General features: G+C 34.5%; 2 protein-coding genes across 2 annotated transcripts in view; one reads left to right on the top strand and one right to left on the bottom strand.

Moving 5' to 3' along the window:
- LOC136984445 (dynein axonemal heavy chain 7-like) overlaps nucleotides 1-657 on the top strand; it is a 204,871-nt gene extending 204,214 nt beyond the window's left edge. The window contains 2 exon segments of the mRNA XM_067281432.1: nucleotides 86-190; nucleotides 466-657. Coding sequence (XP_067137533.1) covers nucleotides 86-190; nucleotides 466-619 — 259 coding nt within the window. The 3' untranslated portion in view covers nucleotides 620-657.
- Nucleotides 658-11,099: 10,442 nt separating this feature from the next.
- Nucleotides 11,100-12,404, bottom strand: LOC136984444 (uncharacterized). Its single transcript, XM_067281431.1, has one exon. The coding sequence runs from the start codon at nucleotides 12,402-12,404 to the stop codon at nucleotides 11,100-11,102; it is 1,305 nt and encodes a 434-aa protein (XP_067137532.1).
- Nucleotides 12,405-14,558: the final 2,154 nt, after the last annotated feature.

Raw genomic sequence — 14,558 nt, 5'->3', positions numbered from 1 at the left:
AAAAAAAGAAAGTTAATATATTTTTAATATAATTCTTCATGGTTTAGTTATTTAAATTTACTGGAATTATCTTTTGTATTTCCAGTAATATTTTAACTGAACAACAGAATAAAATATTATATTATAATATGCCTGTTATTTGGCTAAAGCCTTGCATTAAGAAGGAAATCATCGAAGAAGGTCGATACAAGTAAGTATTTTATATTATCTAACTTTAAATTATTTTACATTTCCCGATAGAGTTAATTTTCTTAATGTTCGGTAGTTTATATTAAACTGCCAGATGGCCCCAGGCAAAAAAAGAGAGTGCCATTTAAGGATCTAGCTCAGTTCTCATTTCTTGGGTGGTTTTTTTTAATCTGAATTCTCTGAATAATTTTGAATACGTCTTCTTTATATAATTCAATAATTAGTTTTAAGGGAAGCTCCAATTAGTAAATAACTAATAATTAAAATTTTATATAGGACTCCACTGTATAAAACTGGCGAAAGACGTGGCACCCTTTCCACCACGGGTCATTCCACCAATTACGTCTTACCAGTATTACTTCCTACGAGAAAACCTGCCCGACATTGGGTAAAGCGTGGAACGGCATTATTATGCCAATTAGATCACTAAGTTTTTTATTCCATGTAAAAATTTAAAATGTAAATAATAAATTTTAAAGTTTTATATAATTTATTAAAAATAAATAAATCGGAATATTTTATATATGTGTATAAGTATAAATATGATTAATTTTTATGGCAAGTTTCAAAAATTGTAGACTTATAAATCCCCACCGGTGTATCTGTTGTGTATGTCTTTCTTTAATCTCGAGAATTGAGTTAGTCACATGAAAGCCAAGACCAGTATGGAAAGGTTACAAGAAACAGGACCCAATTAACTATATAAGAACTGAATAAAGGTTGAGATAAAAAATGCCAAGTGGTTGAGTGATTGCACTACATCATGTTTGAACAAAGGTATATAAGAACTTGACTTGCGGTTTGCATCCAAAGGGATGCAAACTGCAAATCACATTACATTAGACATTACAGTTAACGTGCAAATCACGTTATTTCAAACATTTTTCCCCGAAAGCAATTAGATAGTAACCGGCATATAAAAAGATAAACTAATACCTTAGAGCCCTCCCGTTTGGAAATTGTAGCCGGTGCTACCAGTTACAATTTCAAATGGTGTTACTGGTAACACCGGTAACTGCTGATAGTTACCCAGGCGTTTAGAAAATGTGACCTAAGTAACCAACCGCGTTTAAAAATCACTGTTATGACGTCGTCAGTTGTCCTGCAGTACTTACCGAAGTACCCACGTTGACAAAGTAATTACAGCGGTTCTATTGAATTACAAGATGGCGGACACATTGTATCCTGTGATGAATGTAATCATGATTTTAAAAATTTAGAGAAAATAAAACATTTTGTTTCCACGACACAAAGTGACCAAGATCAGAAAGCCATCGTCCCAAATTTTAGATGAGACAAGACAGCATGGAAAATGGGCAGCAAATGCTACGAAATTATTGATTTCACACTATAAACTAAACAAAAGTAATTTTTTCTCCCATACTTGTTAAAAAAATTCTACAAGTTCATTTTCATCTTTTGATGAACTTGTCGAATCATCATCGTAATATGATTTTGAATCGATATTCGAGAGCAATGATAGAATTAATATCATCTCCTCTCGACTTTTCACCGTGTTGAACATCACAAAATAATCAGCGTGTAAAAAATGCACTAATAGCCCGGAATAACTGGCTATGACCGTGGTGCAATAACCAGTAGAATTTCTGGTACACGTCGGTGGTATTACCGGTAGAATTTCCAAACGTGCCCTTACAAGTCATTTGGATTTATGTATTTATTAAACTAAAATATTTAAACAATTATTTCTACAGTCTTGTTTTAATATACATAATTAAACTATTTCTATGATATTTGTAGTTCATCTGCCGTTTTCTTGTCTGGCAATGTGTCTGGCCTATTGCTATTTACAACATTTGATCTTCTCTATGATATACATTTGTTTGATGATCTCTGATCCAAGTGATTAGCTTTCTGTCTGTTCTCGTAATGCCCAGCATTCATCTTTTCATACTTTTTTGTGTAATCTGTAGTCTCTGTATTGTTTTCTTTGTTAGTGTTCAGGTTTAGGCTTCATAGATTAGTTCAGGTGCAGTACAACCGAAGAAATACTAAATACCGGTATTTACATGTTCCAATGTGTTGGGTATTGAACAAACTGTTGAACATTTACATCTCATTTATTGAATGCGTCTATTGAATACAATCTGTGAGACCGGAGCGATATTCGAGCTCACGTGTTAAAAATTTAATAAAAGTGTCAAATTAGGATATGGAGCTTCGATTCTAACGCTTGTAAAAACTGGAAGATAAACGTAAATAAAAACGAAAAAGAATAAAATTATCAGTCAAGAGAGGAAAGAGTTTTAAATTACCTTAAAATAAGATTTAGTGCAGAGTCGAAAAGTTGAATATTTTAATGGGCATCGTGGGTGTACTGTAGATTACTCCCTATGGAATTTCAGGACTTTGATTATATATTTGAACTCAGGGGACGGAAACGAGTTCAACGGTACCCTATTTTTGGACCGGAGACGAAAAATAAAAAAGTTATCATACTTTTTTCCGGCGATCGCGCGATGATAGGGAGTCGCGTCGCTCTCCGCTAAGTGGCCTCTCTATCGCGATCGGGAGTCGCGTGCTTGCCGTTAAAATTGCCTTTAGTAAACCTTTCCCCCTTTTTTTACTTTGTTCAAGAACTACCGTGAATCGATCACTAGTTTAGCACATGGCGGCGTGTGGTGGCTCCCATACGAGAGGTCAGTCGGGAGCACGAACAGTGGGAACGGCCGCCATGTTCGCGATCGCGCGATGATCGGAAGTCGCGTCGCTCTCTCCGCTCTGGTATCGCGTGTTTACCCTCCGGAAGATGACCGTAGTCCGACGTCATGGTTTGCAGACTTTACCGCAAGATGGCAATACTAGCAACTACGGTGCCGTCTGCATGAGAGCATTAAAAAAGTATGGTAAGTGAAAAAGTATGATAACTTTTTTATTTTTCGTCTCCGGTCCAAAAATAGGGTACCGTTGAACTCGTTTCGGTCCCCTGAGTTCAAATATATAATCAAAGTCCTGAAGTTCCATAGGGAGTAATCTATAGTACACCCGGAATCGTTTTTGGAAAATAATGACTCGAGAGTCTGAAGTCGTGTATTTTTCTGCCGACTCCCAAACCCTGGTTTAACATGCAATGAGTGCTCGCATTGTAGCTAGGCCCGACATGACCAGGACAGACATTGCCTAACGAACTCCTGAAAATCTTTCATTTGTAATCACATTATGCGACTTTTCATGAGAATTTCACGAAAATTTTTAAAGTTTAAAGATTAAACTTGTCTTCGTACAAAAGTAAAAAAAAACAAATGATATTTATGAATTCAAGCAATTCATTTATTAATTAATATTCACTGCAAGAATTTTCAATGCTAACTTACGCATAAACGAAATTAAATTTGAAGAATAAAAGTAATTTGGAAAAATATAAAGAAAAATTTTAAGCGAAAAATAAAGAATTTATGATGAAAAATGTTGACTATGCATCATTACCATCATCATCCAAATCATCGCTAATCGGAATCAGCAAAATTATCATTAAGATTATCGAAATTACAATAAATACTATCCTGGTTTCTCACAAACACACTTCCCGAAAACTTTTCGTAAAAGTTTTGTGAATTTTTGTTGTAAAATAATTTTTAAAATTTGAAAATTCATAAAAAATACAAAATCAAAATACAGAGTGACAGACATAAAGACTGTTCGTCTTTTTCACATATTCAATATAAATTACATTATTTATCACGCTACATCATAATTACATTTAGAATTTATTTAACAATTCACAATAAAATTTTAAAATTGATGCAGGAATTGTTGGTTTTCTTCATTAAAAATCAAAAAGGAAATTTCTTGTGCACTTCACTCTCAAATCGAATCTTCTTTTCACAGAAGAGATTTTTTTGAACAATTTACAGTTTCTTGCTGCGCACTTCTCAAATCCAACAGACTCGAATAAATCGAATACAAAGAATTTGCCATCTGCGAACAAATCAAATACGACTATTGTAATAAGTCTTTAAATATAATAAATAATCAAATACATTTAGCTCTAAATTTTTCTCTATAAAATATTGAACAACTTAAGGTTTTTTTTAAAACTTTTTAAATACGAAAAGATATAAAATTTCCTTCTGACGAGAAATTGCAACGAAGAGTCGCTGGGAAAATTATCATTCGTAAATATATTTCGGCAAAAAATGAAATATTGTACTTTATTTGAATATCTACATTCGAAATGTGTGAAATTAAGTTTAACATTCACGTGATACTTAATTACACACATTTCGGTAAAACAGTATTAAAATACGACATTAAAACAATGAATTACTTATGTCTAAGATTTTACATTTTTACCTTGATGGGAAATTTCTTTGTTACAATGAAGAAGTCTTGCGCGGAAAGCGATAAAGGAGCTTTTCCGAATCTCTTCATAAAATTCAAAATCTGTTAAAGCAAATCATTTACATAAATTTAATTTCTGATACAGTATTGTATTGTCATAAAAGAGAATTCAACAAATTAAATTCAATAATTGTTTTAGGATAATTGGTTAATGTTACCTATGGTTCCAAGATGGCGACTAGTTTGATTCCAGCAAGGAAACAGTGGGGACGCACGTTCTAACCTAACCTAACCTATTCTAATAATTTCGTTGGTAATAATTATGGTAATTTATTGGAATAGGTTAGGTTAGGTTAGAACGTGCATCCCCACTGTTTCCCTTCTATTTGCTGAATTCACAGACGAGCCGCCATCTTGGAACCATAGGTAACATCAACCGGATAATTGTATAAATACTGACTTTTAGCTTCTGTTCGAGATCCAAATGATGATTGGCGAATATCCAAATGTCTTGGAAGCCATTATGCATCTGAAATAAATGTTAATTTATTTGTTTTTACTGTCACAACTAGGTGTATAGACAGACACTGGGCATTTCTGACAACAATCTTTATTCGGCTAACAAGATATTCCCTGAACCGAAGACACGATTTCAGAATACGCATCAGTTAATTTATTGAAAACTAAATGTTCAATATGAAAACAATTATGAATATACTTACTGCGGCAATAAATTTAGATGTTAAAAAGGCGACTATAAGACAGATCTCCGTGAAAAGCAACGTATTGAAAGAAGATACAAACATCGCGATTTCGTGCATTTTTACAAATAAAAGACTGTAAATGAATAAACAGGTCAACAACATCAGAATAAAGTAATCGAGCGAAAAAGCATAGCCATGGATTTTGTTTAGGTCATTTGTAAACAGCCACAATTGATCGTGACAAAGGATTACGGGTTGTATTTGACGAAACAAATCTCTGTCATTCTTGTTAATTAATAAAAGTTCTTTGGATAGACTCAAAAATCCAGTTTTTAGTATTGAAACAATTATAACAACAATAACCCAAATAGAGTTTTGTCCGGCAAAGAAATACATGCAAGAAATTTCCGTTGCAATATTGCAGAATAATGATTCATTACGTGAGTAATATCCTCTTTTGAGAGCAAAATAAAACAGAGTAAGTATTACAATTAGTGTCAGTACAACTGTATAGCAAATGACGAAAACCAGATACTTGGATAGTAAATTTGTTAGACGATTAATTTTTTTTTATTCGAGAAAGATAAATTTCTTAATTTAATCGTTGTATTCATTTTTCTCCGTTTCATCGAACTGTTCATTATCGTATACATCATCATGCTACCAGTAATTGTTAATTTGATAATTGTTGTGTCGTCTCCAATTACTTTGAATACTCTAGCGCAAGGAACCCACTCGTTTATTACTGGAACATTACAGAGAATTAATACAAATGAAGAAAAATAAGAAATATATTCGACCACTTCGAAATAGATGGCTTTCACTAACTTGGTTAAAGAATTGCTTCTACTCGAACACTGGCAATTGCATTCTAAGAAAGGATCCACACCAAACACTAAGGCCATGGATAGCAATGGCTGGAGATAACATCTCAAACATAGTTCAATCTCCTGTACCATAGTTATTTTTTACTGAAATTAAAAACTAAGCACTGTTATTTAAATATAGTGTGAATTAACGAATTCGGTCAGACTCTTATATGCAACATTTTTTTTTGAAATTAAAACTAATACGAGTTAATACAAATTAAAAGTTGTACAGTACATTGCATACATCCTAATTCTTTCGTACACTGTTGTATACTATACGCGTTTAAGAGTTTTGACATAACATTTGGTGCTTATATAATGCTAAACAACAGGATAGTCATAAATTTTTTTAGGAGTCTTTCAAGTTCTGATATAAAGAGATGGAATAAGACGAATTCCAATATTGATATTAAAATTTGGAATTATTGCTAATTGGAAACACTGAAATCGATGCGATCGAAGATACCTTTTTATACAAATAGTTCCATTTATTTGATTTTATTCTTCTCTTGCAGGAAACATTTATGTAAATATGTAAACAATTGTATAACAATTCTTAGAAATTATCAATAATGTTTGAAGTTTGCAGAATAAATCGTTAATGGAATGTTACATTTAAGAAATGAAATTAATTTCCTCTTTGAAAATAATTCCTGACGATTCAAATTAGTAAAAAATGAAGGACGTGGTATGGAATTATGTTTGTAGACACAATTAAATTTCTAAAGAAGATCTCTTTTAGTAATTCAATTGTTTATTTGTGTTACTACAATGGATGTCTTAAATCACGAAATACACACAACCACTAATAATGGGAATGTTTCTTAATTTTCGTATATTTGAATTGTTTTTTAATTATAAGATGTATGAAAAATCCTGTAATTATTTTGTAAAAAAGTACAGTACCAAAGTAATGTTACAAATAAAAGCTGTATTAATCTGGTCCTCGTGTGTTTAGTTCATATTAGCTAATTCAAGAATAATGGATATAACTTTTATTCTTGTGTGTTCATAATAGAAAATGTAGACAAAATGTGAACTTTAGTATATTAGCAATATACAAAAAGAAATCAAGAAGAAAAAACGTCTTCTTGTTTGTAATAATATACGCAGGGCCGGATTTAGATGAAAAGAGGCCCTAGGCTATTCCACTTATGAGGCCCTTTCACCACCCATTTTTAAGTTTGTTTATTAGTCATATGCCTAGAATTTCTCCTTATTTTCGGTTCAGTGTTTTAGTGTTCACTGTTTTTAGAATAGTGTAATTTTAATTTTGCTAACAATTTGAATGTAGGCCCCTCTTGACCTTGAGGCCCTAGGCTGAAGTCTAGTTAGCTTATAGGAAAATCCGGCCCTGAATACATGACATGTTTAACTCGCAATATAATTTCTTATCACTTATCTTCCTGTCGTGTAACGAAACTAATGAGACTCCTTAAAGATATTAAAGTTGTTCTGCTCCGGAGATGATCGCTGCCTTACTGGATTTACATTTATCATCATCGTTATCTTCATTAAAGTTAGGGTATTTTATTTTAGTTTCTTATTTTAAGTTTTTGTAGTAACCGAAATAATTTAATAATATTTTAATGATTATTACATCAGTGAATATGATTGTAACATATTGAAATCATGTTCACTAGTGTGATAAGCCATAAGGTATTAAATTAATTAGGTTACCACAATACGAGATTGAAAGCAATAAATAATATATTCTTATTTTATTATGAAAATAAAATAATATTGCAAGTTGCTGTTACAAAATATTTTCTATTTTATTTTATTCCTTTGTTTTGATACGCACAAAATTCAGGCGGGTAAAGAGGTTTATTATGTAGAAGTCTACTAGGACAGATCGTAGTAATAAGACTTATTGTACTGGTGTTCCGTTTCTTTGTTTGTTTACTCGGAATATGTTTTCCTCAATTGCAGGAACGGAACACCAGTACAATAAGTCCTATTAATACGATCTGTCCTAGTAGATATTTATGTAATAAACTATATAAAGTAAGGACACAAAGGCATATAGATTAATAGGTAAAATGGACTTACATAATTTAAGATCAACACAATGGTAACAAAGGAGATGGATGCAATCAGATAAAACTCTTATATTATTATTAGAATAACTCCATTCGAAATGTGTGAAATTAAGTTTTACATTCACGTAATACTGAACTTCGCACATTTCGGTAAAACAGTATTAAAATACGACATTAAAACAATGAATTACTTATGTCTAAGATTTTACATTTTTACCTTGATGGGAAATTTCTTCGTTACAATGAAGAAGTCTTGCGCGGAAAGCGATAAAGGAGCTTTTCCGAATCTCTTCATAAAATTCAAAATCCGTTTAAGTGAATTGTTTTAAATAAACTTTCAAATATTTCAAAGAAAACACAAGAAATGACGAACAGTCTCGAAAGAATTTTCATATTTTCAGAAACTCTTCGCCTTATAAAAACAGCAGCCTGTTAATAAACATAATTTACCTGTTGTCTAATTGGGGTGAAATTTGAAAAAATTGTAGACCTACAAATTCCCAGTCGGCTGTCTGTTTGTGGGTCTGTCTGTCCTTTCTTAATCTCGGGAACAGGTCAGACAGATGAAAACCGAGACCAAATATGGACACTATAGGAGCAGCGCTGAAGTGAAAGTCAACTGACTAATTTATAACTTTTTCCCTAAATATTGTTGCATACATGAGTGGAATGGTTCCGTTGTTATCGGGGAAAGTATGATGTACAGAAGCAAGACACTAGTATTTTGAGATAGAAAACATATATTTTAATGTAAATGTATTTAAAATCAATTTTATCTTAATAGGTTGAAACAGCTCCTTTTCCTTTCCTTCTTACACGGCGAGTTGTCCTACGTGTAACGCCATCTTTTATCAGATTTTTACGAAATTTTATTTTTCGCTAATTTTTTGCTAATTGCTAAAATTGTTTGTAAACTCTAAAAGTGTATTTGTCAACGGTAAATAGTGTAGTTTGAAAATTAAGAAATTAGTGAAAATAAAGATAATTGGAGCTGTTTATGGACATTTATATACAGTATTTGTTGATGCTGTACATACGCGTTCAGCCAATAGAGAAAATAAAATATATTCACTTTTCTGTATTTAATACGTAAAACTTTCCCTCGTTTTGTATCATGCTTTCGCTTATACTGTCCATCAAAATTCTTTACTAGATATAAGTAGATATTACAATTTTAATAAAATGCCCGCTTTTAGGCATCCATACTGCTTACTAAATTATCAAAAAATAACTTCATATTTGCATGTTCCCGCTTGTAACAATGAACAATTTTCTTATAAATGTTCAAATCGTTCATAATATATATTTAATTATTTATAAATAAAGGTAGTAAAGTTGTCAAGAGGTGTATCTCATGAAACTAGTTCCGTAACTCTTTTTTTCATTCGTGCAGAGTTACAACTGTATTAGGAAACAAATAACGCCGAAAATCATGTACCAAAATTTAAATTCTTATCTCGTAACTAAAATATTCTGTGCATTAATAAAACAATGAAGCAATACATTTAATTTTATTTAATGTTCTTACATTTAAAATTACAACTATTACATCGAAGAATAACAAAGTTTTCTGCTATATTTATTTGCGGTGAAACTTCCAATTATGTCAATAAAAAAAAAATTCGGAAACCAGCTGCATAACTTTTTTTGCAAAAATATTTAAATTTAAAAAATGTAAATACTTTTTCGAAGGAAAAGCTTAAAATATTATCTCGGCAAATTGTTTTGAATTTATTACTCGTTTCTGGAAACTGCTAATGTGTTTTTTTAAACACATTAGCAGTTTTTCAAAAAAATGTGGTTAGCGCTATGTTATGACACTGTTAAAAACCTTTTTGTTTTTAATTATTATAAAAAAGCAAAGATCTTAATTTTATAATTAAGAGTGGGTTTTATAAAGAAAAATTGCAAATGCTAATAACGAGTAAAGTCGTCATTAAATCCGACCCTACTCGAGGTATAACACACCACTCTTTTCTCTCTCCACCTCTCGACCTTTAACCTCTCGTACGTTGTAAAATAGTGAGCACTTGTTATTTGACAGGCAGTTTACTTTCGATTATATGTTGTTTCACCTTGCCTATTAAAAACACAATCCTTGGGTCTGCGAAATTCGTACGACGTAATGTTAGTGTAAAGGCGCACAAATACGTCTAACAGAATTTGAGAGTGCTCCACGTATAATGACAAGACCAGCCCCGAACGAAGCGCGTCCAAATTTGTTTTTGACACATTGACGGTCAAGCTGGCAACAATTAATATTCGTCTACTGCCGAGGAATTAAATATGGACAGTTTTTTGAGTGATAGAAAAAAATGGGCAGGGGTCCATTCGAAAGTCTCGAAATCGGAAAGGAAAGGTCACTCTAATGTACACGATCTGCTTAATTAATACTTATATTCAAGTTACAATATATACATATTAGTTGAGAAATCCGTAAACATAATATTTGAAAATTTAATAAAGAGTAATCTATAATAAAACAAATTACTATTCTTTTTAAGATCTCGTGGAATAAATTAACATGAAAATAATAACAAAAACAGGCAGAAAATAGTTTAGTTAATTATGGAACAAATGTTCGTAACATTTACAATAGAATCATGACGTTTGGTAAAGCAGAAAGTGTCTGACGTTTTTATGATTTCAAATTCTTCTGATAAGTCTACAGTAGCAGTAGCACAAAGGGGATGAAGACCCAGGACTACTCATAGGTATTGCCTGGGTGTGAAAGGGAGATAGGAAAAATTAGAAGAGTTGAGGAAGGCGGGAGGTGAAGAAAAAGTAAGATAGGATAGATGGTGAAGTAGAAAGACTCATGAGCGCTTGCATCGCATTTATTAACCAAACAATAGATAATATACAAAATATATACAATGAATACATAAGTTACAAGTTGAAAAAAAAAGATGACAAGGAAAAACTAAGTAAGGCGTAATGGATGCATTAATACAGTAATAAACATACAAAAGGTCCAATAACAGTAGGACGAACTAGTGAAAGGTAGGGTCCAGTGCGCTAGTAGCGCGGATGAATTTTTCTAGGGCTGCAAAAATATCCGGATCTTCCACGAGAGCTTGTGGTGGACAGGGCCAATTGAAGCCCTTTTTTAGCGTTACTCTTTCCAGATTAATCCGGTGATTGTCATGTTTGGTGCAGTCAAAGATCAAGTGAGTGGCATTCTGTAAGGAGATGTCATCACAGTCACAATAGGGATGTTCCCTAAGTCCAAATCGATGTAGGTATTGCCGGAAATTTCCATGATCTGTCAGGAGCTGTGTGTTATGGAAGTTGGCGCAGAAGTTCTTGTTTTGAAGTCTAGACGAGATGTTTGGAAAGTATTGGTAGGTCGCTCTTCTGGAGTGTCCGTCTTCCCACTCGCGTTGCCACAACTGGATGGCGGTACTGTGAATCGTGGTTTTAATAGCGATGTCTGAGGCTTCCCAGTAGGTGGGGGTGGCAGAGGAAGTAGCAGCTTGCTTTGCGAGGGAGTCCGCCAAAGAGTTCCCTTCCACCCCTGTATGGCCCCTGATCCATGAGAAGGCCACGCTGTTTTGTGAGCAGAGAATTTCTTCCCGAATAAGAAGAGAGAGAGAGCCAAGATTGTTGACTATTCTCCTGATAGCGACTTGGCTATCAGAACAGATCCTAATATGTCGATTCCTGATCTTAGAGTTGTTAACATATTTAAGAGCTTGCAGAATGGCGAACTGTTCAGCTTGAGTAATTGTGCAGATACTGGCAAGATGATAGCTTGCCTGGTAAGAGAAATTGCTATTGTTGCATTCCTTAACCGCAAATGCTGATCCCACCTTGCTGTGGCTTTTAGATCCGTCGGTGAATATCTGTATATAATAGTTGGGATTGTCATGAAAGTCTAAGATAGAAATATCACCCGCGATACTGGGATGGGGTTCTGAGACCTCGGGCTTACCATTTAGGTTAGATGTAAGGTGGGAAAGAAGGGGCTCGTTCAAGTTGGGAAAAAGCCCAATCTCCATAAATTTGTAAAGTTCACTGTCTTGTCCGTCGATTGTCCCTCCGTTGAGCAGGTGCCACCGCCACATCTCCTCCTTTGCTCTAATGTTGAGAAGAAGGACTCCAGAAAGAACTTGGAGAGCAGCCGTCGGGGCAGTCCTATAAGCTCTGCACAACCTGAGAAGGGAGAGTCTTTGAGCTTTGTTTAATTTCTTTTTGGTGCGAACATTGTCGACCGCCTCTGCCCAGAAGGGGGCGCCATAGAGAATGATGGTTTCAATACATGCTTTGTAGATTATTTTGATGAACTTCTCGTTCATCCCCCAACTCCTATGGCTTATACATTGGAGTGCGTTAGAAATTTTGATGGCACGATTAGTAACATTGGTGATATGTGATGCCCACCTCATATTTTGATCAAAAGTTAACCCAAGAGTATTTGAGACTTGTAGTATTTTTAATCCTTTGATGATTCATGAATATCCTCAAGGGCTTTTTAAGTTGTCTCCCCTTAGATAAGACCATGGCTTCACATTTGTTGAAATTCACTTGAAGATTGTTATTTACACACCATTCGTGAATTTTGTCTAAAATTTCGTTAGCGTCTTGTTGTAGTATTTCGTTGTTGTAGTTTGACAACATCACAAGGGTATCATCCGCATACCCTTGGATGATACCAGAACTGGGGTGGGTGTTATCCTCGTTGAGTTGAAGCAGTCCGTCGTAGGCAATGTTCCAAAGACCTGGTCCCGAACGGGATCCCTGAGGGCAACCCCTGGACAAGAGACGGATGATTCTTTCACCATAGTTGTATATACCTGCGGTCCTGTTTTCCAAATAGTTGAGCAGTATTTTGTAAAGGTTCTGAGGGCATTTAAAGGATTTAAGTTGGCCCATTAGGGCAGGCCACCACAGAGTATTAAATGCATTTTTAAAATCTATTGAAATGAGTAGAGTGTGCTCTCCTTTTTTCCATGAGTTATTAATATATTTGGTAACCCTATTGATGGCATGGTAAGTAGATTTGCCCTTTACAAAGCCATATTGTTGTTTATTTAGGAGGTTATTAGTATTGAGAAAATGATTAATCCTTTTGATAATGAGGCCGTCCAAAACCTTCCCTGGAACGGAAAGGAGGCTGATGGGTCTAAGTTGGTCAGCCTTCTTAATGTTATCGTTGTCCCTTTTAGGGATAAATTTGATGTCTGCATGCTTCCAACTATTTGGGAAGACCCCTTGCTGTAGGCACTTATTATAGATGTATACTAGGGCTGTAGGGACGGCATTGAATGCATGTTTGAGCATTAGAGGCGTAATACCATCAAGTCCAGGGGACTTTTTGTTTTTTAAAGATTTGACTGCCCTGTACACCTCGTTATATAAAAAGGCATTATCCAATGGAAAATGGACGTCCATAAGGTGTTCCATAGTTTCTTTATAAGTTGTAGTATGATCCCCATTGTCTTTGCAAAGGTTAATTGGGATACTAGTGTTCTTTCTTGGCTTACATACTATGTAATAAGGATCCGACCAAACAGAAAGATTGCCCATTTTAGTACAGAAGGCCCTCCAGGCCTGTGTCCGAGCCTTATTAATTTGCGTTTTGTAGTTGTTCAGAGATTGCCTATATTTATTCCTGGTGTCTTCTCTGTTAATGGGGTCCCGGGACCTTTGTAGGCACTTAAGGTTAGCCCTCACCTGCTGCCTTAACACCTCCAGGTCCTTGTTCCACCAAGGTGCCCCCTTCTTTTTGCTAGTAGTACTAGTGGTTGCCTTGTGGTAAGCTTGGAGAATGAAGTTAGAATAGGTGTCCACTAATTTATTAATATCCACTTTATAAGGGTTAGCCTTCAACCAGATGTCCCTGAACACATCTTTGAACTGATGCCAATCTGTGTGGTATTTGGCCTCAGTGTTAGTGTGGCTAGTCCGGATATTCTGGAGATTCCACCGGATATACCGGTGATCACTGGCAGTAATGGTGTCAGAAGTTTCACAGAAGGTAATTAAATGGTGGGAAAAAGAATTGGTGAGACAAACGTCTACCCAACTTTTGCCTCTATCAGTGAAATAAGTTGGAAGGTTACTGGTGTTCCTAGAAGTAAGAGAGTTTTTGGCCATAAATTCTTCTACAAGGTGTCCTCTGGGGTCACCAAACGGACTGTGCAAAATTGTAGATTTGGCGTTTAAATCATCCCCAATAAGCCATGGGTGATGACCAATAGAGTTGTTTATATTGTCAAGATCATTGATAAGGTTCTCGAGCTGATCATTAGGAGAGCAGTAGGCAGAGGAGAGGTACAAGACGCCATTATCGAAAGTTAGCAGGATGGTAGTAACCCTCTCAGTACTGCAAGTAGGGCAAAACTGAGTGTTGAGATTCTTGTTACGTACCAAAATACCGGTAGTAATACGGGTTGTATAGTCTTTTGGAGGATACTTCCTCCATTTCCCGAACCGGACAATACTGTTGT

The sequence above is a fragment of the Centruroides vittatus genome, unplaced genomic scaffold (assembly GCF_030686945.1).
Source record: "Centruroides vittatus isolate TY-2023 unplaced genomic scaffold, ASM3068694v2 contig_919, whole genome shotgun sequence".
Taxonomy (NCBI): domain Eukaryota; kingdom Metazoa; phylum Arthropoda; class Arachnida; order Scorpiones; family Buthidae; genus Centruroides; species Centruroides vittatus.
This window is presented reverse-complemented; position numbering and strand designations above follow the sequence as displayed.

Bases quoted from the DNA above. Each gene is read 5' to 3' on its own strand.
- LOC136984444 (XM_067281431.1), bottom strand. From the start codon at position 12,404: ATGAACGAGAAGTTCATCAAAATAATCTACAAAGCATGTATTGAAACC.